This window comes from Cydia fagiglandana, chromosome 7, assembly GCF_963556715.1.
Source record: "Cydia fagiglandana chromosome 7, ilCydFagi1.1, whole genome shotgun sequence".
NCBI classification, from domain to species: domain Eukaryota; kingdom Metazoa; phylum Arthropoda; class Insecta; order Lepidoptera; family Tortricidae; genus Cydia; species Cydia fagiglandana.
In genome coordinates, this window is record NC_085938.1 from 2,940,534 (window position 1) to 2,964,829 (window position 24,296).

Consider the following 24,296-nt stretch of genomic DNA (forward strand, 5'->3'; position numbering starts at 1 on the left):
ACCTCTATTGACAATGACTTAAGGACAGGAGTGGTCATTCCTCCATACAAACGTACTCCTCGTTTTCCTCCGTGGTTTTTGAAGCTAGAGCAATGATTTTTTCAACATAGATTAATATTGTCAATATCTGTGTCGGACCGTTTTGCTTTTTTTGATATTTTTGTTTTTTAAGGCGCTAGAGCCCTTCAAAAATGGCCAAAATGGCCTAATTGACTATTCCGCAATGAGAGGCGTGGCATTCAAAACTGATATCAATTAGCCAAAAAAGCAAAACGGTCCGACACAGATAATTTCATAATCATTTAGATTTCCAAATTTGGTTACGATTGGTTAAGTTTTGGAGGAGGAAACAGAGGAGTACGAAACCTCGATTTTTGAGATTTTTACGCAGGATTTTTCGCCTTGTCCTTATCGCACTAATTTTAGGTGCCGCTTCCGTTAGCGAGACGGGTATATTTACCTAAAATATTTAAAGCTCAGCTCCTGTTTTGTCTTAAGTTTCAAGATGACGTATACTGGGACCGCGTCGAGCACCAGTACCACCACCTTACACACAGTTCCACTGCGTATATTTTTATGTATATCGAAATTTAGTAACTTTTTTAACCACTCTCCGGTGTCTGATTCATTTGGAGTAAGTACATCCGTATTTTGTACACATTCTAGTGCAAATAATTATCATGCACAGTCAGCTTGGTCCAACTCTCTGGTATTTTTCCAGACGAAATAAAATTATACCCATCGTTTTAAACAGCCTTGTTTTTTCACTCACTAAGATTTTTTATTATTGATTTGACGCATTAAATTCCTAAGCTTTTTCCGACACAAATCACCGAGTACAAAGTTCGGCAAACTTAATTGAGATCATTGTAAATATGCGTTAGCATGACATTGAACAATTTTAATAGGTCGTAATATGCTCAAACCTGTTTTAGGTAAGTATTTACGGATATAATAATGATTTGACCCGTCATTCGGACGCGAGAAGCGTTATAGTGCGGTCGGCGTCAAGGATATCAAAGGATTGCAATTTTTATAATATAAATTATAGTAATAAGTGATGGAAAATAGAACGGACAGCCCTTCCAATGTGGCGTGGTATTCTAAAGGAGTTGGTGAGTGATATAATAAAGATTTAACTTTTTATAGGGCTCACAGTTAGACCAGTAGACTGCAAAGATTTTAATAGCACCCTCAGTGCATGTGTTATTTACCTACGTCATAATTTCATAGAAGGTTGAAGGAATAACACTTGCACTGCGAGTGCTATCAAAATCAATGAAGTCTTTTCTTGGTCTAACTCTAGATATAATATGGCAAAAATTACCAACCTACATTATCTTTTTGTATCTTTTCTTATGGTAACATTCCATTTCTAAACGCAGCTGCATTACTGTCAATTTTACTGTGGAAATTGACAATGACAGCGACGCGTTCAGTACCGGTAGTGCAGCTGCGGTTAGAAATGGAATGTTACCATTATGCTGAATGTTTGGATGAGGCTAAATTGTGTATTTTTTAATCTGGTTCATTAAACAGTTAATATACTCAAATGCAAATCAGTAATTGGAATAAGCCAGAGCTTTCTAGTTTTCGCTAGAGTGGATTAATTGCATGAATATTTTGTAATTTAGACATGTTTAGATAAATTATGAATGAGAAAATATAGAACAATGAAAATAAAGGTAACTTTAATTCATAAAACTGTATTTTAAAATAATATATCTAAATATGGAAACTACTGTAGTGCCTCTCACCTAACTGGCTTATTCGAATTAAGGATGACACACGTTAGACCAGGCCGTGTCCGGATCGGAGCTTCCGGCGCACCGTTTTCTATGAAAAGTATCACGTGATGCCATGTCATAGAAAAGTAAGCCCCGGAAGCTCCGGCCCGGACACGGCCTGGTCTAAAGGCTCCTCTTCACGTTGGGCCAACACCAACACCAACGAGGGACGCATTTATGCGTTAAAGGGAGCAAGTGATATTGATACCTCATTCTACCGCATGGCTGCGTCCCTCGTTGGCGTTGGCGTTGGCCCAACGTGAAGAGGAGCCTTAACGTGTGTCATCCTTTATCGTGCATTTCGTTGGTACTTGTCCAAGACGCGCTATAACTAAATTAAATGATTTAAATATCGTTCATGTCACTACGTTCATCTTAGTATGTTTACAGAGCCAAAGTAAACTCGACGTCGTAAACTAAATCAATATCAATAAAATTATTGTTCGTGCATACAAATCCTTTATCTACGTTCTAAAACCAGGTATTCTTGAAGTTATTTTATGAGTGTTGTAAAAATTGTGTGATCTGAGAGTTCCAGAACCTTCGCAAAACTGACATACATTGTAAATTGTAATGTAATGTATGTATGTAATGTTGTAATGTGTGTGACTAGGTACAGTGTCGTTCAAAAGTGCAAGGATAGGATAGTTGTCAACTCGACCGTAATGCCTTAATATTACGAGATATTACGGTTGAGATATGTCCATTCACTTTTGAACGCCAGTGTACATCATCATAGGAATAGGGTTCGAAACCAACACATCCGTGGTAGCCTAGGAATAAGAGACGTCGCGGCTAAGCTCCAAGAAAGTCGGCTGAGGTGGTTTGGCCATGTCAAAAGGCCGCAATACGTAGGCAATAGAGCCCTTAGCTTCGCCTTACCAGCCCAAACAGGGGTAAACCAAGGCAGCGGTGGCGTAACGTCATCGCCAAAGATATAAACGCCTGTTAGCGGAAACCGATGTCCAGGATAGAGCGAAGTGGAAGCAGAAAAGTAGGAAAGCGGACCCTCACAGTATGGGACAATTAAACGCTAGGAGGATGATGATGATGACGTAGGTACATCATCATCATCATAATTAGAGCATGGCTCTTGTCGATGGAGTACGCGCCAGTTTTCGCGGTTCTCGGCCAGGTTCTTTAGGTCCCTGTAAGACACATTTGCTTTTGCTTTAAGTTGTTGTGTATAACTTGCTCGTGGTTTTCCGCTTCGTCTAATATATGACTTAAGCACTTATAAATAAATAACTATATAATTATTTTAATGATGTGGGTCGACCGGGGTGATTGAATCTGAAGGTCCTTTTGTAGATAATCAATATACTAATGTACCTACCTCATTCCCTTGCCTCTCATACGTCAAACCTTGCCAAGCAAAATGAAATTTTATTTCGTCAGCACAAAGTTCAAATTAGAATGGAACAGGAGACCTTTTTATAGGTCTCTGGGCGGCTAGAGGTTAAGGTACATCCACAATACAGTTGACTTTTATGGAGCAATACTGTGAAACACCGTAACATTATTTTCCATCGTATTCACCACAACTGATGAACTGCGGGCGCAGCATGGTTCCATTTTGATCGCCTGTCACTATGCCCGTCACTTTCGCAATTGCATAATTTTATTGTTAGAACGTGACAAGCTGGTGACAACGATAAAAAAGCTACCATGCTACCGCCGCTGGCCTAGGTTTGACTTGACATGAAAAACAGCTAAAACTTAAAATAGACAAGATTCTTCTTTTTCGCGTTATCCCAGAATTTTGCCACGGTGGATGAGCCTGGGGTCCGCTTGGCAACTAATCCCAGGAATTAACGAAGGCACTAGTTTGTACGAAAGCGGATGCCGTCTTACCTTCCCTTGCGTAGGGGAAACTAGGCTTTATTAGAATTAGTCCGGTTTCCTCACGATGTTTTCCTTCACCGAAAAGAAACTTCAATATTTATCAATACATAAGCGCCGAAAAACTCATTGGTACGAGCCGGGGTTTGAACCCGCGACCTCCGGATTGAAAGTCGCACGCTCTTGCCGTTAGGCCACCAGCGTTTCAAAAACTCAAAATAGACAAACATTACAATAAATTCTAAAATGTACACATATAGGTAGGTACTTATACTTATCGTACTTATGTAGGTAACGTTTTTGGGCCCGATTCGCATTTTGAAATAGACATCTATTAGATATCTTTTAGACATCACCAAGATACGATAACGATATGTTTAAGATCTAACCTGTCAAATTTGACATTTGCGCGATTCTGGAGATACTCTTGAACGATTTCCACAGGATATGACAGAGATCCAATTCACATCTAATAGATATCGTACTCTATCTAACGTAAAAGTGACATTGGTTGCCCGAATTGCCCTGCGAAAGAGAACTAGTTGATATCTAAATTATAACGTATATATGTAGAATGGATCTAGTAGGTACGTGTTGTCGTCTCTTGTGAATATCTTGAAGATCGAATACGGCAGTTTATCTTATTTAAGTAAAAATAGAAATACTTTGTATTCCAATCTGATGCTGGCCTTGAAGTATTTTTACACTAGTTATGTATGTGGGTCCATGCGTAGATGCGGGTTAAGGATGACTCACGCTAGACCGGGCCGGGGCCGAACCGAGGCGTCCGTGTCATTTTGGTGATCACGTGGGGTTGATCTCGGACTGTCTAGAACACAAAATGACTAGTGTAATATTTTGCCTATATCCCTTTTAGTCTACATCGCAAACGGTCTAGAACACAAAATGACTACAATTATTTAGACCTTTATTTAGCTACATTTCGTCGGTTTATCTTTACGTTAGCGATGTCGACGGAGCCCCGCTGCCGCGGGGCTCCTATTTCTGTGCTGTTTGGCCTTCGGCCATTTGAAGAAACCTAACGAACCTAACCTACCTATATGTGGTGATTTTGTGTTCTAGACCGTTTGCGATGTAGACTAAAAGGGATATAGGCAAAATATTACAATAGTCATTTTGTGTTCTAGACAGTCCGAGATCAAAGCATCACGTGGTTCTTTTCATAGATAACGAAGCGCCAAAAAAACACCAAAAAATGTTGACATGATAATTACGTCAAACTCAAGCAAATATGGAACTTGTAGTGTGTATTTAGGCTTCCGCGTGTAAATCGACCACAACTTAAGTATTGGAGGCTTCTAGAGTGAACTTTGTACTTGTAGCGACATGTTTGCTATCTCCGAGGATATAGTCAAGTCAAATAATTATAGTTTGCTCTCGGTCACACCAACCCGCAGTATTGTATGTGTGGCAGAGAGCATACTACTAATTAGCACGCAGAAAGTGTTTGATTTTACTAAAGTCACACTGCTCACTGATCATTTGTACTTAGACCTTATTATAAAGAATATAAGGTTCATCTATGGTTGAGTTATGGGTATGGTTTGTACAGTCGCCATCAGATATGTCAGAGCGGCCGAGGTGCTTAAAAATATCTGAACACGCACAGAACAGGGGCGTGTTCAGATATTTGTGAGCACCGTGGCCGCTCTGATATATGTGATGGATGCTGTACCAGATCAAGACTGTTGACGTACAATTTTAAACTTTATTGCTATTTATATAAGGTTCAAGGTTAATAGTGTTGGTACTAAGACGGCAAATAACGTGGTAGATGTATATTTGCAGAGGTACTTACGAGTACCTACGTGAATAATTTAGACAAATAGTCTTTATTAGGTCTTTTTGCGTTAATTATTTTGGTTTACGTGACAAAATAGGTAATTACCTCTTTTTCTAGACTCTTCTCATAGACATTTAAGGTGATGCTAATGCCCAATAGATAACACCTTGCTGTCACCTCTATTGACAATGACTTAAGTTTCAAGATGACATGTTCTTAACTGGGTCCGTATCGAGTATCGAGCACCAGTACTTTTACCTTACACCCATTATGGTTTGCGGAAAATACAAGTAATAATGACATTACTTTACATTACTTTTACGTAATGACATTACTAATGTCATATTAGTATCTCGCGGTTGGTGTAAATGTAATCGTTTTGAGATGTATAAACCAAACCGGTTATTTTAGTCTGTGCTAGGGGGTGTTAAAACTACTTAAAACCATATCAATATTAAATTAGATGTCTGGCGATAAGTGTCATAATAGCTACAAGTGCGGAAAGTAGGAAATTCGAAACAAATGGTGATAAATTAAAACACGACCGAAGGAAGTGTTTTAAATCGACACGAGTCGACAATCGCACGTGTATCTTACAAAGTTTTACAGTACATATGGCCCTTTATATTTTTGACATAAGCACGGAAAGTGCTTATTTCCGCGCTAGTGCGGGAAAGTAGCACCATATGTACTGTAAAATAATAGTTTCGTACATCGTGACAAGTTTAAAATTGTAAATATTATAATATAAAATTACACAATTACGTAACTAACTATAATAATTTCGCCTCCGTTGACTAATACTATTATCAATGTACGAATGTGGTAGTAGGTGTTAATAAGACAGTGTAGGTTGATGAACTGTACATACTTAAAAAAACCGGGCAAGTGCGAGTCGGACTCGCGCACGAAGGGTTCCGTACCATAAAGCAAAAAAAAACGAAAAAAAAATGCGAAAAGAAAACGGTCACCCATCCAAGTACCGACCACGCCCGACGTTGCTTAACTTTGGTCAAAATCACGTTTGCTGTATGGGAGCCCCACTTAAATCTTTATTTTATTCTGTTTTTAGTATTTGTTGTTATAGCGGCAACAGAAATACATCATCTGTGAAAATTTCAACTGTCTAGCTATCACGGTTCGTGAGATACAGCCTGGTGACAGACAGACGGACGGACGGACAGCGAAGTCTTAGTAATAGGGTCCCGTTTTACCCTTTGGGTACGGAACCCTAAAAATGATTAAATAAATATATAACCTACCTAATAAATACCTAGACCCTCCGGCCCGATCAAATATTACATATTATACGTTACGTATAGATAGGTACGGTATGGATTAGATATGTTAGTGTCATATCATATCTAAATCATATCGTATTTAGACGTAAAATTTGACGTAGCTGTGTTAACACGTTGATTGCCACATCACGCGACGTCGCGTGATGCAGTCCATTACCCTGTGCAGGCGCGGATCCACCGTTGTGGGCACGGTGGGCATGCCCACAACCCTAATAGGGTGCCCGATTGATTCCCCGAGTAGAATTACGCCGATTTTTGTTTCGCAGACGCTTTGGCAGAGGAACATTTGACAGAATTTCATTAGGTATAAAATAAATACGCAGAGTAGGTAGTCAGTTGATCGATAGGTAAGCAGACGATAAGTACGTAGAATGATCGTTGACTTTGGTAAACGTCAAAATTGCCCGAGTAAATTAACCATTGGCTGAAACACGGTAGGTACCTATACCTATATACCTATGAAGGTACTTAGTTAAATAGAACTACCTGTCATAAGTATTTAGTATCAGCTGACAACTCAAATTATTAGTGATACAGAATATAAACAGCATTTTTTTAAATTGTTAACTTATGGAGTCTTTTAATTGTCTTTGACTGTCATAAGTTTTAGAGCGCAGGTCTATATGGACATGGAAAGGGCTCCATAGACCTTACAAAAAATCGCATGCCATTTTTGGTAAAATTCCGACTACTTAAGTGTAGGGGCAAGTGCTCTACATGTAGACATTTTCCAGATTTTGGCCTTATTTTGTTCATAAAACATAAAATTCATAAACTATTGACAATGTCATAAACTTATTTATTTCTTTTGAATAATTATTAAGTATATAGTCTATAATTGCAGACTAGTTTTGTCACGTTAGCTAAATAGGAAGGAATAGGAATAGATATAAAATAAATGTTAAAATTGATATTTTTGTCCATAGGTACAACTACTGTTTGTATAGCCAGGGTTTGTACCTATGGACAATATTCTTGGTACAACTTTTCAGCAATTATTATGGACTTGATATTGTCTCCAGGGTCTACAAAGACCTCGGAATCATCGTTTAGTATGCAAAGCTTTAGTTTAGACGAATAAAGCTTGATTTTTTCGTTAGTCAGGGTGTCCTAACTTCGCTTCACTTCGGAGTTTTAAGCCCAGATGAAGATTGATACCCGGCCTTTTTGCGAGATTGTTAACAAAACATTCACAATTTTTTGTTAACAATATCGCAAAAAGGCCGATTTTCACAATATGCGATATTGATAACAAAAAATTTCGCGCTCGCTGCGCTCGCGTTTCTTTTTTGGTTCTTTAGATGACCCTGTATCTACATATTAGCTTGATTGGTAAATGAATAGAGTACGACCAAGAAAAGTCTGCAATGATTTTAATAGGCATACGCAGTGCAAGACATAATTTCATAGAAGTTTTGAAGATTAAAATAACACTTGCTCTGCGAGTGCTATCAAAATTGTTATTGTAAATAAATTAAAAACGCAAACTTATTTCCCCGTACTGAATATGCTGTGTGCAGAATTGACTGTAAGGGGCCCCGAGCCTCGCACTGCCTAGGGCCACATGCTTAATCCGGCCCTGGCTGATGCGTCCCTTGTAGTGGCCGGCGTTGGCCCATCGTGTAGAGGAGCCATAAGCAAATGCATTTTTTTAAGTTCACGATGGTAGTCTATCTATCGTTAGTAGTTCTTTAAATACCGGCAGGGTCCACAGGCAAAACCGTCCACAATACTTATATTTAGTGTGATTGAGTGCCACTTGACAAAAACTTTAAAAACAAGTGCGAGTTGGACTCGCCCGCCGAGGGTTCCGTACTTTTTAGTATTTGTTGTTATAGCGGCAACAGAAATACATCCCCTATGAAAATTTCAACTGTCTAGCTATCACGGTTCGTGAGATACAGCCTGGTGAAGTGGTGACAGACAGACGGACGGACGGACAGAAGAGTCTTAGTAATAGGGTCCCGTTTTACCCTTTGTTTTAACGTTACTCGACTGAAGGTTCATCGAGCATGAAAAGATTACTCTACCAAATTGGTCTGCTAATTTACACAGAAGCGATCTGAATGATATGTGAATCAAGAGTCTACCAAAAGTTAGTCGACCAAAAGTTACATCTACGAATAATTGACTCTGCGAAACCATTTTCGGCGAAACGTTGTAAGCGAATCGACGATTTGCTAAAAATTGGTCGGAGAATTATTAGGCTAGGTACCCCAGCTGAATACAGAGCCCTAATTATTTGCAAGAATTATATATTTACTTACAGGGGCAATTATTTCTAGCTTAATAGTTTTTAGCTTTTTAGCGTAGTAATCTATCTAAGTGTGTATAAGTAGACTGAAATAAATCGCTTGCGATCCCTCTGCGAATTTATTGGTCGGGGATCATCAGGTACCCTCGACTCGCACTTGGCTGATTTTGGAGTGGCTGTGACCACAACCTTTTTTGAGGGCTGGATCCGCGCCTGACCCTGTGGCCGATGACGCGATGTCGCGTGATAAACCCTTACAATTTTGTTCGCGCCGCAAAATAAGTAGTGGCCGTAACGTATTGGCTTATGGCATTAGTTTTGGTCACTAGAGAAGGGAATTTACCTATTCGACATTCGTTGGCCATCTCGGTATGTTGGCCATTTTTGGCTTGGCAATCAACGTGTTAAAGTTCGAAACGGGCCGACAGTAAGCTCAATACGGCTTGTGTTGTGAATACCTACTAGCGAAAAACAGGCTTCGATTAGTTTTATTTTTAGTTGATATGGTATTTTCCTATGAAATGTATCAAAGTGACGCGTATCTATAGATAGATTCTATGGTTTAACCACCAACGTCAATGATATAAAAACTTGTTGTTTTGTTGACGATAGATAATTTACCATGGGTTATTCACCAGCAATTATTTAATTTTAATGACCGCTAGTCGCGCGTTGTTTTTACTAAGTCCACATAGAATTCAACAACGCTAACATTTCACTGACTTGTTTAGCCTCGCTAATCTTCACGTACAGATGTAGTGTATAACTGTTTTCCATTGTATTTTCTCGAAAACGAAATTTGTCATGCTACTTCAGTCAACCTCAGTCCTTTTTGTATCGAGACTGACTGAAATAACAAGACACGTTCGCACGTTTCCGTGAAAATACGATGGAAAATAATTATACACTACACCCCTTATTCATAAACGTTTACTAAAGTTGACAAGCCGATAATAATCGTTTGTCCCTCTCCATCATACCAATACGTCGGAAAGGGACAAACGATTATTATAGGCTTGTCAACTTTAGTAAACGTTTATAAATAAGAGGGTACATCTGTAACTCGGCGGGCGACTTGTGGATAGCTTGGACGGACTTTACACGATAACGAACCGCGACAGCCGTAGCGATAAATATACGACAACTGTCACATATACAGTGTGTTATCTGTAACAGGAGCAATAAATTAAACTGTAGGATGACTCCTCAAACTGACCAACATGTAGTGTGCGATAAGCCACGCACACTCTTACGTATAGCCTTATTATTATATGTACGCTAGCACTTAGGAACATTATCCAGAATAAAGACATACTTATAACCGATTGGTTGTCTTAATTAACGTCCCACATCACATGGCGACCCTGCCAGTGCGGCCTTGTGCTGCACAATCGAGATTTCGTACTCGACTGTTTCCTCCTCCAAAACTTAACCAATCCTAACCAAACCTGGAAATCTAAATGATTATGAAATTACCTGTGTCGGACCGTTTTGCTTTTTTGGCTAATTGATATCAGTTTTGAATACTACACCTCTCATTGCGGCAAAGTCAATTAGGCCATTTTGGCCATTTTTGAAGGTCTATAGCGCCTTAAAAAACAAAAATATCAAAAAAAGCAAAACGGTCCGACACAGATATTGACAAAATTAGTCTGTGTTGAAAATAATCATTGCTCTAGCATTAAAAGTATCAAAACCCACGGAGGAAACAGTCGAGTATGTTTGTATGGAGAAATGACCGCTCCTGACCTGTTGGCTCTTAAGTTGTCTCAAAAATTTAACAACGTTGTATTGACATCGGTACGAGTAAATACTTATACTAGATTGAAATGGAAACTTTACTATGAACTGGTTATGAACCGGTTTTGAAATAATTCACGTTATTACACTTATTACTGATATAATAGTAGGTACTATTACTTATGATGCAACTTAGCAAAATAGGCTGTTAATAATAGTGCATATTTGTTAATGATATACATAGTTAACTTTTAAGTTAATTAATTGTTTAATGAGATCATGAAGACCAATCGGTAATTAAAAACGAATAATGACTATACTAATTTTCATACTTTCTATTTTTGTAACGGCAATTGAAACCGTTATGTATTCGACCAAGATACATAATTTTATTAATAAATGTTATTTTAGCCAATAGAGTAAGTTTAGTAAACTTAAGTGAATAGAGGTGACAGAAAGGTGTCATCTAATTGGGCATTAGCATGTCAAGCACTAGTACGTTTACCTAACAGAAAATGCACATGTACTTACTTATTATACAAAATGGGGAAGTCTACAAGGAAAACCAACTTCTTGTAAAAAAAACTTTAGAAGAAGTTTTAAGGTGACTTGATAAGAAACTGGTAGGTCTGATCAGTGGCGGAGCGTCAAAATAACTCAATTCCCATCGGTTTACCTCATTGCGCTTTTACGATAGTTCTATTAGAAAAGGAATGCCAAATGAGTTCCAGCTTGCCTAAATACTAACATAATAGGGTATTTGACTGTATTTAAAATAAATTATTTCACACCATGCAAGAAATAAAGCACCAGATTAGAAGATTAATAGAGTAACGTAGACAGCAGTTATTTTTAGGCACAATTTCTATTTTAAAACCCGTACAATACTATAAAGAGTAGGTGAGTTGACCGTGACGTCATATGCTAGTGTTTCATATAAATCCCATAGGAGCAAAGTCGTTGTGATAGTTCCTATTTATTGACGCGCCGCTTAGATATTTTTAGCATGATACAGTGGGGTCAATAACTTGAATACAAATATAACTAAGGCATGTGACCTTTAATCCGGTATGTTTATGTCAAAATTAAGCTCGTTTCTCTTTTTAGTTCTTAATTTGTGTGTACGAAAATATTCAGGTTTTTGGTTCCTACCTGATTATTTTAAACTTAGCTAACCGCCGATTTAAAGTACGAAAAAAATACAAAATGATATTTTATAATATGTTGTTTATATTTTTGCGGTAACTACCGTACCCAAACGGCAAAAACGAGACCATATTACCTATTACTGACTCCACTGTCAGTCCGTCTGTCTGTAACCAGGCTGTATCTCATGAACCCTGATAGGCAGTTGAATGTTTCACAGAATTTGTGAAAATCATCTGATGATGTTTCTGTTGCCGCTACAAAAACAAATATTCAAAACAGAACAAAAAAAGAATATAATAAATATTTAAGCGGGGCTCCTATAGGTACAACGAACTTGATATTTTTGCCTTTTTTGCGCAAAGGATAACTTACGTTAGACCGGGCCGGAGCTCCCTTGGCCGGTTTTTTTTACATACGTCACAATAATAATTAATTTGTTTCATTTTCAGTGGACTACGTAGACAACTGGTTTCTGATGAGCTCCCCATGGCCAGTGATAGCAATATGGCTGGCGTACATCGCGTTCGTACTCAAATTGGGCCCTTCCTACATGTCGAAGCGGCCCGCTTACCAACTCAAGAACACATTACTTTTATACAATATAGCTCAAGTGGTGCTGTCTGCCTATATTTTTAACTATGTAAGTATTTTTTTGTCACTCTTCTGTCGAATTACTAACTAGATGTCGCTGTAACGTGCGTGAAAAATCCTACTTCGCGGTGTTAAGGTTTTTGTCCAAGAAACATGATATCAATGGGGTTGGCCGTTCATTTGGCTGGCATTACAAATGGCGCTAGGCCCTTCCCTAATTGTGACAAATTCTAGAAAACTAGAAACAGTAAAAACCTATGCTGGCGCCATATATGCAAACCTCTGACAGTTTCCAACCCCAGTGATCTCTGACCGATACATAATATTATCAAGCTTTTATAACAGTTGTACCTGTTCGATTTGCTATATTATTGTGTCTAGACACAATCGTCTAGACGATGACCATGACAGCAAGGATCGACCATGTAATAGTTAACTCATTACCTTATTCGTAATGTGCCGTAGACTAAATATAGGAAGACATTTGAAAATTTATGCTAAAAAACCTGCCAAATGAGAATCAGACTCGCGCAAAAAGTGTTCCGTACCAGGCGTGTCTCACTCCGCGATTTCGTCACCTTGCTACAGGTAGCTAAAAGTACATCCGTTCCACCCCAATTTTGGGGTTTGCCATAAGCCGCGCGTGGCGCTGTCGCCACCTAGCGGCCATATCTGTCCTGATGGTACCAGACGCGTTTTGTTAGAGAGTGAGTCTTCTGTACCTAGTACTATTATTTATTCTGTGCCATTACGCAATAAAATCATTTTGTACTAAAAATCCATTTGTATTATGTGACTGTTTGTGTTCTAAATAAATAAAAAAAAAAAAAATTCTGTTGTATGGGCCATTTAAATATTTATTTTTTTCTGTTTTTAAGTAGTCTTTAATCTTTTATGATTTTACGTCACATTATACACAGACACTGAAGCTTAGCTTTGCAGAATGCAATACTATGCAAATGCATGCTCCGACACGCGTTTGGCCGGTTTTTCTAACCGATATCTCTTTTTCCGGTAGAGTCAAAGAACAAGGTTTTATTTTATTAAGTCAGTAGGAAATACCAATAATAAATATTTAGATAACCGGTTTCGATGCGGTACTAATTTAAATTCAACAAGGTTAATGGGTTAAGAGAACATTTTAATTAATATATTTTTAATAGTAAATTAGATATTGTTATGTTAATTAACAGACATCGTAAATTTTATAGCATTTATGGTGCAGCGGAAAGGTGTTAACGGAATTGGTATAAACAATTTCAACCCTTATGATTAAATAGCGTTAATAACGTTAGAATATAATAGAATAGAATAATGTTAACGTTAATGTTAACTTTACCATTTTACTTGGAATTATCTATAGCAATTCCGTTAACACCACACCGCTGCACCAAAAATGCCGAATTTTCTGTACAGGGTATTTAATTTAGTACTGTTTAACCGATTTGGGGCAATTAAGGAAAATAAGAAGTCACAGCGGTACGATAACGATCTGTCTGTAAGAAAAAGTAAGTAAGTAAGGGCAAATCGCCTAGCGTGGTACGGATATGTGATGCGGAGGGATGAAAGCCATGTGACGAGAAAGGTACCTATTACCAGGGGTGCGGAACTCCTGACTTCGGCTAAACTCGGCTCCGCTCGGCTCAGCATTGCTCCGAGCAATTATTAGGGTTGGCACCACTTGACTTCCTTTTGCGAGCACGACCACAGATAAGAAAATCACTTGAGTTTTGACAACCCTAAATAACCGAAAGGGATAGTGCCATGTATTAGAAAGGGATAGCATGATTCGACCCTGAACCGCTGTCAAACTCCGGTTTTGTAGGAAGTTTCCTTTCTGTACGGTAGTACTATTATTTATTCTGTGGTATTACGAACTGGAGGGAAGGAAGAGGGAAGGAGAACCGAGGAAAAGGTGGATGGACTGTGTGAGAGATGATATGAAACGAAAATCGAACGCAAATGATGAAATGACGAACGACAGAGAGGTGTGGAAGAGAATGACTTGCTGCGCCGATCCCAAGTGAATGGGACGAGGGCAAGAGAATGATGGTGATGTGTCAAAAGTGACTTTCTGGTTGAAGTAATGTCACTTTTGACACTGACAGATCGGTTTACTACCGCTGTGACTTCTTATTAAGCATTGTTCGAATCGGATCGTATAGAAAACACGTACCTAGATATGATTAGATTTTTTTATATTATTATTATAAAAAATAAGAGTCTAAAAAATTGGCACAACAAAATATCAATTAATTCTTATCATTAAATTTATGATATAAAAAACTAATAAAAAAAGTTACTTTTTCGTAAATCCGATGTTATCCAACAAACTAAATTAACGAGCTTAATCTCCTTCCGATCTCCTGATACATTAATAGATTGTAAGTCTAATGTTAAAATTAGATGGCCAATTAGTACAGTCGCCATCAGATATATCGGAGCGGCCGAGGTGCTCAAAAATATCTAAAAACACACTCTAGCGCCTTGATATTTTGATAATAGAGACGTGTTCAGATACTTGTGAGCACCTTGGCCGCTTTGATATATCTTGTGGCGACTGTACATACCACCTATACAGTTACATAATATGTAATAGAGCAATTAGACGTTCCGAATAACGTTTTTGTAGGGATTAATTTGTTTACTTGCCATGGTATTTCGACGCCGAATTGGGATACGCAAAAAAGGCAGTCTAGCTAATTTATATTAAAATGATACGGCTACCTACTGAAAATAAATGAATATAGGTACCTAAATGACATGACATGTTTTCGTGATTTTCTATTAACTTAAAAATTTGATATTCTGGTTGATATCTGCTTGCAAATACAGTGTAGGTACCTACAATTTTGTATCCGTGTGTTTTTTTTTTACTAAAACGTGAAATTCGGATAAATACAAAAATTTTACCTCAGCCCCCTCTTAAAGCGATTCGGCTTAATATGCTATGACACCCTATACGGGTATCACCAGTTTTTTTGACATTGACAGATACGCTCGCGTCTACGTAAATTACTTTCTATACATCTCGCTTGCACTAATATGCGAGTACGAGCGAGATGCATAGAAAGTAAGTTACTTAGACGCGAGCGTATCTGTCAATGTCAAAACTGGTGGTAGTGGTTCTGATCTACCTTCGTAATAATAAGTAAATAATGATTTTATATTATTTGCAGGGCGTAGATATTTTAAGAAGCTGGGGACTTGTGAGCACGCAGTGTGCCACCGAAGGAAAGGATTCACAGCATTATGTAAGTTCTATATTTTTTCTTTATATTTTTTTTTAATTGTTCGGCCATTAGCTGAAAATATCTTCAGTAATATTTTCAACACAAGAAAAAACAACAAACAAGAAACAAAATGAAAAACAAAATGAAATGGAAAACAAGATGGAAGGACGTAGTGCTAAAAGATATGATTGAGTGCAAAGTGTCCGAAAACGACGTCGAGGATCAGGCGAAGTGGGAGCAACTAACACGGAAAGCTGACGCCATCACCATGTGAGATATATAGCTAGGAAGAGAGAGAGAGAGAGACAGAGAGATCTTCAGTAAAATTTTGTCGAAACGTAACGAAACAAAAACATGAAAAAAAAAATCGGCCCTTTTATTTAGTCGTGTAAATTTCACTGTTAGGGATATTTTCCGAAAGTGGTCGTTTAGTCGTTATTTCTTATTTATACATGTATGGTATATGTTGACTTACCTCCATCTTTATAAACATTTTGTTACATTTCATTAAAGACGTGTCAATAGCGGCTTGGCCCACAGATCACCAGATCGCCGGACGATACCATGTCAGTTAAACGCAAAAGCTGACAGTTCCGAACAACTGACAGGCTGATATCATCCGGCGAACTGGTAATTATTACGTGTTGGTTCATCATTGTTCCTCCCAAATGTCTGGAACATCATTGTTCCGTGATGGGAACGATAAAAAACCGGGCAAGTGCGAGTCGGACTCGCGCACGAAGGGTTCCGTACCATAATGCAAAAAAAAAAAGCAAAAAGAAAACGGTCACCCATCCAAGTACTGACCCCTCCCGACGTTGCTTAACTTTGGTCAAAAATCACGTTTGTTGTATGGGAGCCCCATTTAAATCTTTATTTTATTCTGTTTTTAGTATTTGTTGTTATAGCGGCAACAGAAATACATCATCTGTGAAAATTTCAACTGTCTAGCTATCACGGTTCGTGAGATACAGCCTGGTGACAGACGGACGGACGGACGGACAGCGAAGTCTTAGTAATAGGGTCCCGTTTTACCCTTTGGGTACGGAACCCTAAAAACGATTATCAACTCTTTGTTAGACTTAAAGGATTTATTTGTGTGAATAACGCCATTATAATTTTCACATGGTTTGTTTTTTAACACTAATAAAAACATGTAATTAAGAGTCATAAAAAGGTCACATTGTTATAACCCATGCTGAGAAATACGAGAGGAAATATATTTACATTGTGTTAACAACTACTTATTACAAGATAATTATATTGCAGGTTGTATATTTTATTTAATAACATTCAAGTGAAGACAGTATGAACGAAGTCACGTGACCGCTTTTCCATACAAACTTAGTCCCCATATTCTTCTCTGAAACTTTTTAGAAAACATATTAACGCAATTTTATGTATATTTACCATATTCTGCCCTTCCGTTTATTTTTAATATTATTACAAGAGTTAGGAGCTTCTAAAAATCTACGTTTTTTTTTACTTCTTCTGGTTCAAAAATCGAAAAAGTCGAACAAAGTCGAAGCTCGGCTATAGTTAATATACATGCAAAAAATCGTGAAAAAATATTATCTATAAACGTTAATATCCAGGAAGGAAAATGGAGACTACGTTTGAATGTTAAAGCAGATTTTTTACCACTATCGTCTTAAAGGATGGCTCACTTTAGACCGGGCCGTGTCCGACCCGGAGCTTCCGGCGCGTCGTTTTCTATGGAAAGCATCACGTGATAGTCTGTCATGTCATTGAAAAGCGCCGGAAGCTCCGGCCCGGACATTGCCCGATCTAACGCGAGCCATCCTTAAATCATACGTTTTTTTTTTCAGATTTTACGCGGAGCCTACATATACTTCCTAGCCAAAGTATCAGAACTTCTCGACACAGTATTCTTCGTTCTCCGAAAGAAGACGAACCAAGTGACATTCCTCCACGTATACCATCACTCTCTAATGATGCTGAGTACCTGGTGTGCCATCAAATATAATCCGACAGATGCTGTGGTGTTTTTGGGGACTATTAACTCTCTGGTACATGTGGTCATGTATGGGTATTATGGGTTGTCGGCGTACCCTAGCCTAGCGAAGTATTTGTGGTGGAAGAAGTATATAACGTCGTTTCAGCTGGTGAGTATTATTTTTGGAAACGGTTTTATATTCCTTTATAACAGGGGGTCTCCAAACTTTTTTACCTGAGGGCCATATTGCCCCTCAGAAACTTTCGCGCGGGCCACCGTCGGTTTTCACGCCGGTGGAGGGTGTCTGGTTGCTGCTGTTAGGAACAGTTCCACTCTCAATGAATGCTAAACCCCTGGAACCTGGCTCCCGCGGGCCGGACAGTGGGCACTCACTTTGGGTGTCGGCGGGCCGGATCGGAACGCGTCGCGGCACGGATTTGGCCCGCGGGCCGGAGGGGCGGAGCCCTGCTTTATAATAAATGAATAATCGCTAGCTGGCATCCCCAGAGTAGTCGCCGCAGGGGCAAAGAGATGTCAGGATGCATGGATGCATTTTAGTGGGATTAGCGGGATCTTGTTCAGCCAAGGGAGGATTGGAAAGGGAGAGGGGAGGCCTTTGTCCAGAAGTAGGACACAAATAGGCTAAAAAAACAAATTTCTAATATTCCCAGTTATTTCTGGTCCTGTTCTTAAAATTAAGACTGAAACCCCCACTATAGCCTAACCAGTTCAAAAATTGTACTTGCAGTTGGTCACAACAAAGCCTAAGATTTATTAAGATTTACTAAGATATTTTTTTCACAAAATCAAAATTGTAATTAGTATTTAAATCCTAAATAGATTGAATCATTTATTTAATTCTGAATATCTACTTATATCCTAAATTGTGTAAGAGGTGCCCATGACCAGGATTTTTTAAAAGATTTTCGACATTTTTTAACAGGTTTTTTTTTCTTTTCAGATCCAATTTGGACTCATCACCATACAAGTCAGCCTAAGCGCCTTAGTTTCAAATTGCAAGACATCATACGTCCTGTTATTCACCATATTCTTCAACTTGGGTCTGATGATATATCTGTTCCGTGATTTTTACATTAAGGCATATACTGTAAAGAAAGTTACTGTAAAATCAAATGAGAAAAAAGAAGTGGCTGAAGACAAAAAAGGCTCCAAAGGTTACATAACTTCGATAATTAATGATGGTTCTGATCAAACAATTAAAATTAAAGGCATGTGACGATAATATAGAGATTATTTTAGTTTAATATTATTTATTGATAAGAATTAATTAAGTATGTACTTAATAAATTGTGATACTAAGCCTTTTTCAAGCTTTTTATTTGCTATATCTTAGTTAGTACAGTCACCTGCAATAGTATGTTACACGACGAAGGCCGCAAAAATATCTGACACGATCTTATTTGTAGACTCATAAGAGCGTTACATATTTTTGGGGCCTTCGAAGAGTAACATTTTATTGCTGGTGACTGTACAAGTGTACACACTACAAAATACAGATTATACCTTTGTCCTAAAAACAAGACAATTTCATGCAGAGCTTGGTCTGACTCTAAGAAAAATTCAGGAATTTTTAAAATTTCAATTTTTTTATGAAATATTTTTAAGAAAAGTGACAGAGTAGGTATAACGATGCTTTTAATGTTACCTATTTTATCCTACCCACCCGTTACCTACTCGTATTTTATATAATAAACAAATAAAAAATTAAAAAAAAACTGACAAAATGCATGTCTGATTACGGCTTTACCGATGGTTGATGGACCCTCATACAATATTACGATCTCTTCTTCTTCCTCGCGTTATCCCGGCATTTCGCCACGGCTCATGAGAGCCTGGGGTCCGCTTGACAACTAATCCCATGATTTGACGTAGACACTAGTTTTTACGAAAGCGACTGCCATCTGACCTTCCAACCCAGAGGGTAAATTAGGCCTTATTGGGTTTAGTCCGGTTTCCTCACGATGTTTTCCTTCACCGAAAAGCGACTGGTAAATATCAAATGATATTTCGTACATAAGTTCCGAAAAACTCATTGGTACGAGCCGGGGTTTGAACCCGCGACCTCCAGATTGCAAGTCGCACGCTCTCACCGCTAGGCCACCAGCGCTTTTTTCATACAATACAATATTACGATATGAATATGTAATACCAGTAACCCTAGAGTTTTCATTCAATAGCGTGACGTGATGTACGCTTTTGCGTTAAGTCTAATTTTGTATGGAATTTTGAGTTTCCAAAAAGTTCCGCTTGGCGCCCTGTTCATAATTGCAAAATTTTAGAATGTCTATTATCTAAATCTGCCTTGATTGAAATTCATTTACTTATGTATATTTTAACTAGCAATAATTAATCCCCGAATTTCATAAATTGTATAATTTTAGCTGAGCCCATAACCGGGATTATATTTCTAGAGGAAAGTATCCCTATTAATATTCATATTTCCAACAGTTCGTGAAAGGTTTTTAGCAAAATTAGTTCATTCAATTCGCTCATCGCAATCTTTTAGGGTTCCGTCAAAAGAAAAAAATGGAACCCTTATAGGATTTTTTTTTGTCCGTCCGTCTGTCTGTCAAGACCTTATTTCGACAGCGCATGGATGTATCGAATTGAAATTAAAACTATATAATATATCCTCAGGTTTACAGTCCCTTGAAGCGGTGAAGAAATCAAACTTCGAAGTAAACGTAAAAAAGAGAGTTTTCTACGAAATCGTCGTCTAGTGCAGCGGTCGGCAACCAGCGGCCTGCGGGCCATATGCGGCCCGCGAACCTCTCACTCGTGGCCCGCGAGCCTCCCTGGCTATTTTGTATGTAATATTGACAAACGACAATGTCTGATAAAGTCATAAATACTAACAAAGTGCGGCCCGCGTCCACTTCGTTAAATGCTATGTGGCCCTTGGCTGCTAAAAGGTTGGTCTAGTGGGTACCCACAACACAATCATATCTTACTAAGTTTACTCTGAGACTAGGTCTACTTGTGTATGATTGTCCCACAATATAATTATTATTTACTTATATTAAAAACAATTATAATAATACAATTATTATAATTATAGTATAATATGTGCTAATTTTACTATCTCCTTCAGACCAATTTACTCTCGCGGTTGGCCCTAATTTTGGCAAATATGGGTTACAATATTACTTCATTACGCTAAAAGTGAAATTTTACGGTTATCTCGTCATAATCGCAAGCTGCATGCCGCGATAATGCCCCTAACGCAGGTACCGTCTGGGGCCCCTAAGGCTGCCTTTCCTATAAAGTAGCGGTCGGCAACAGGCGGCCCGCGGGCCGCATGCGGCCCTCGAACATCTTAATAATATTGACAAACGACACTATCGGATAATGTCATAAATACTTATTAACAATGCTCGCGTCAACTTCGTTAACTAATATGTGGCCCTTGACTGTTAAAAGATTGCCGACCGCTGCTGCTGTAAAGAATACGTACGTATCTACCTACAGATGTAGTGCATTATTTTTTTTTCATCGTATTTTCTCGGAAACGTCCGTTTTTGTCACCCTATTTCAGTCAAACTCAGTATTTTTTGTAGGTACCAAGACTGACTGAAATAGGAAGACACGTTTGTACGTTTAAAATCATTACCTCACATCATCTCTAGTGGGTATATATCGCGAAGCAAAGGAATTAGATATCCTCATTAAATCAGTCGAGATGACACTTTTTAGTGTTCCGTACAAAACTTTGTTTACGGAACACTTATGGGATCACTTCGGTCTTGCAAATCAGTTAAATACGTTTTTCTCAGAGACCGTTTGACATAGATACCTAAAATTTGGAACAGTTATAGCAATTACCACCACTCATATTGTAAATAAGTCAAAACTGCTTATTTCGTATTAAAGGGGGAAATTTAGGGGGTTGAGAGGGGTAGGCTGAAACTTTTTTCATTTGTAAGAATCGTGTGGGGTACCATTAGAAAGCTTGTAAAAAGCGGCCAAGTGCGAGTCGGACTCGCCCATGAAGGGTTCCGTAACAGCAAGTAATATAATAAAATTGCGGTTTACGATTTATGACGATTAAAAAAAAACTACTTACTAGATCTCGTTCAAACCAATTTTCGGTGGAAGTTTGCATGGTAATGTACATCATATATTTTTTTTAGTTTTATCATTCTCTTATTTTAGAAGTTACAGGGGGGGGGACACACATTTTATCACTTTGGAAGGGTCTCTCGCGCAAACTATTCAGTTTAGAAGAAAATGATATTAGAAACCTCAATATCATTTTTGAAGACCTATCCATAGATACCCCACACGTATGGGTTTGAAGAAAAAAAAAATTTTGAGTTTCAGTTCTATGTATGGGGAACCCTAAAAATTTATTGTTTTTTTTCTATTTTTGTATGAAAATCTTAATGCGGTTCACAGAATACATCTCCTTACCAAGTTTCAACAGTATAGTGCTTATAGTTTCGGAAAAAAGTGGCTGTGACATACGGACGGACAGACAGACAGACAGACAGACAGACATGACGAATCTATAAGGGTTCCGTTTTTTTGCCATTCGGCTACGGAACCCTAAAAACCTTAAATATCTCACAAAAAAAATTACATCTTTTAAATAATCCTATTTCTACAAAACAGTTCTAGTTTCTAATCGTCTGGTAAGTCATATACCCAGTCCTATTCAATAATTAATTTATTCAAATAAATATTCAATTAAGCTTTTCTTGGTCCACCGATCAGCTCAAAGCAACATCATCTGACTTGCTCCTAAATTGGATTTCATTTAAAACAAAGATCCTTCCTCATCGAAACAGACAGTAAGTATCTCGGGCAAGATTTAATTTCGTTATTCGCGTTAAAGTCGGCTTTGTATTAAATAAATTGTCTTATTTTCCCTGTTTAATCAAATTACATCGCGTTGCCCAAACGATTGTGTTACAATGTATAAAGTATAAGGACCTTGGCGATAAAAAAATAATTAAAAACCGGGCAAGTGCGAGTCGGACTCGCGCACGAAGGGTTCCGTACCATAATGCAAAAAAAAAACAAAACGGTCATCCATCCAAAGTACTGACCACTCCCGACGTTGCTTAACTTTGGTCAAAAATCACGTTTGTTGTATGGGAGCCCCATTTAAATCTTTATTTTATTCTGTTTTTAGTATTTGTTGTTATAGCGGCAACAGAAATACATCTTCTTCTTCCTCGCGTTATCCCGGCATTTCGCCACGGCTCATGAGAGCCTGGGGTCCGCTTGACAACTAATCCCATGATTTGACGTAGGCACTAGTTTTTACAAAAGCGACTGCCATCTGACCTTCCAACCCAGAGGGTAAACTAGGCCTTATTGGGATTAGTCCGGTTTCCTCACGATGTTTTCCTTCACGATGTGTACGAAATATCAAATGATATTTCGTACATAAGTTCCGAAAAACTCATTGGTACGAGCCGGGGTTTGAACCCGCGACCTCCAGATTGCAAGTCGCACGCTCTCACCGCTAGGCCACCAGCGCTTTTTTCATACAATACAATATTACGATATGAGTATGTAATACCAGTAACCCTAGAGTTTTCATTCAATAGCGTGACGTGATGTACGCTTTTGCGTTAAGTCTAATTTTGTATGGAATTTTGAGTTTCCAAAAAGTTCCGCTTGGCGCCCTGTTCATAATTGCAAAATTTTAGAATGTCTATTATCTAAATCTGCCTTGATTGAAATTCATTTACTTATGTATATTTTAACTAGCAATAATTAATCCCCGAATTTCATAAATTGTATAATTTTAGCTGAGCCCATAACCGGGATTATATTTCTAGAGGAAAGTATCCCTATTTAATATTCATATTTCCAACAGTTGGTGAAAGGTTTTTAGCAAAATTAGTTCATTCAATCCGCTCATCGCAATCTTTTAGGGTTCCGTCAAAAGAAAAAAATGGAACCCTTATAGGATATTTTTTTTTGTCCGTCTGTCTGTCTGTCAAGACCTTATTTCGACAGCGCATGGATGTATCGAATTGAAATTAAAACTATATAATATATCCTCATGTTTACAGTCCCTTGAAGCGGTGTAGGAATCAAACTTCGAAGTAAACGTAAAAAAGAGAGTTTTCTACGAAATCGTCGTCTAGTGCAGCGGTCGGCAACCAGCGGCCTGCGGGCCATATGCGGCCCGCGAACCTCTCACTCGTGGCCCGCGAGCCTCCCTGGCTATTTTGTATGTAATATTGACAAACGACAATGTCTGATAAAGTCATAAATACTAACAAAGTGCGGCCCGCGTCCACTTCGTTAAATGCTATGTGGCCCTTGGCTGCTAAAAGGTTGGTCTAGTGGGTACCCACAACACAATCATATCTTACTAAGTTTACTCTGAGACTAGGTCTACTTGTGTATGATTGTCCCACAATATAATTATTATTTACTTATATTAAAAACAATTATAATAATATGTGCTAATTTTACTATCTCCTTCAGACCAATTTACTCTCGCGGTTGGCCCTAATTTTGGCAAATATGGGTTACAATATTGCTTCATTTACGCTAAAAGTGAAATTTTACGGTTATCTCGTCATAATCGCAAGCTGCATGCCGCGATAATGCCCCTAACGCAGGTACCGTCTGGGGCCCCTAAGGCTGCCTTTCCT

The 24,296-nt window shown here is 38.3% G+C and overlaps 1 protein-coding gene across 1 annotated transcript; it reads left to right on the forward strand.

The window, feature by feature from the left end:
• The first annotated feature begins 962 nt into the window (after window positions 1-962).
• Window positions 963-18,984, forward strand: LOC134665689 (very long chain fatty acid elongase 2-like). Its single transcript, XM_063522642.1, has 5 exons — window positions 963-1,115; window positions 12,327-12,517; window positions 15,648-15,722; window positions 17,531-17,827; window positions 18,620-18,984. The coding sequence occupies exons 1-5, from the start codon at window positions 1,061-1,063 to the stop codon at window positions 18,893-18,895; spliced, it is 894 nt and encodes a 297-aa protein (XP_063378712.1). The 5' UTR covers window positions 963-1,060; the 3' UTR covers window positions 18,896-18,984.
• The last annotated feature ends 5,312 nt before the right edge of the window (window positions 18,985-24,296 follow it).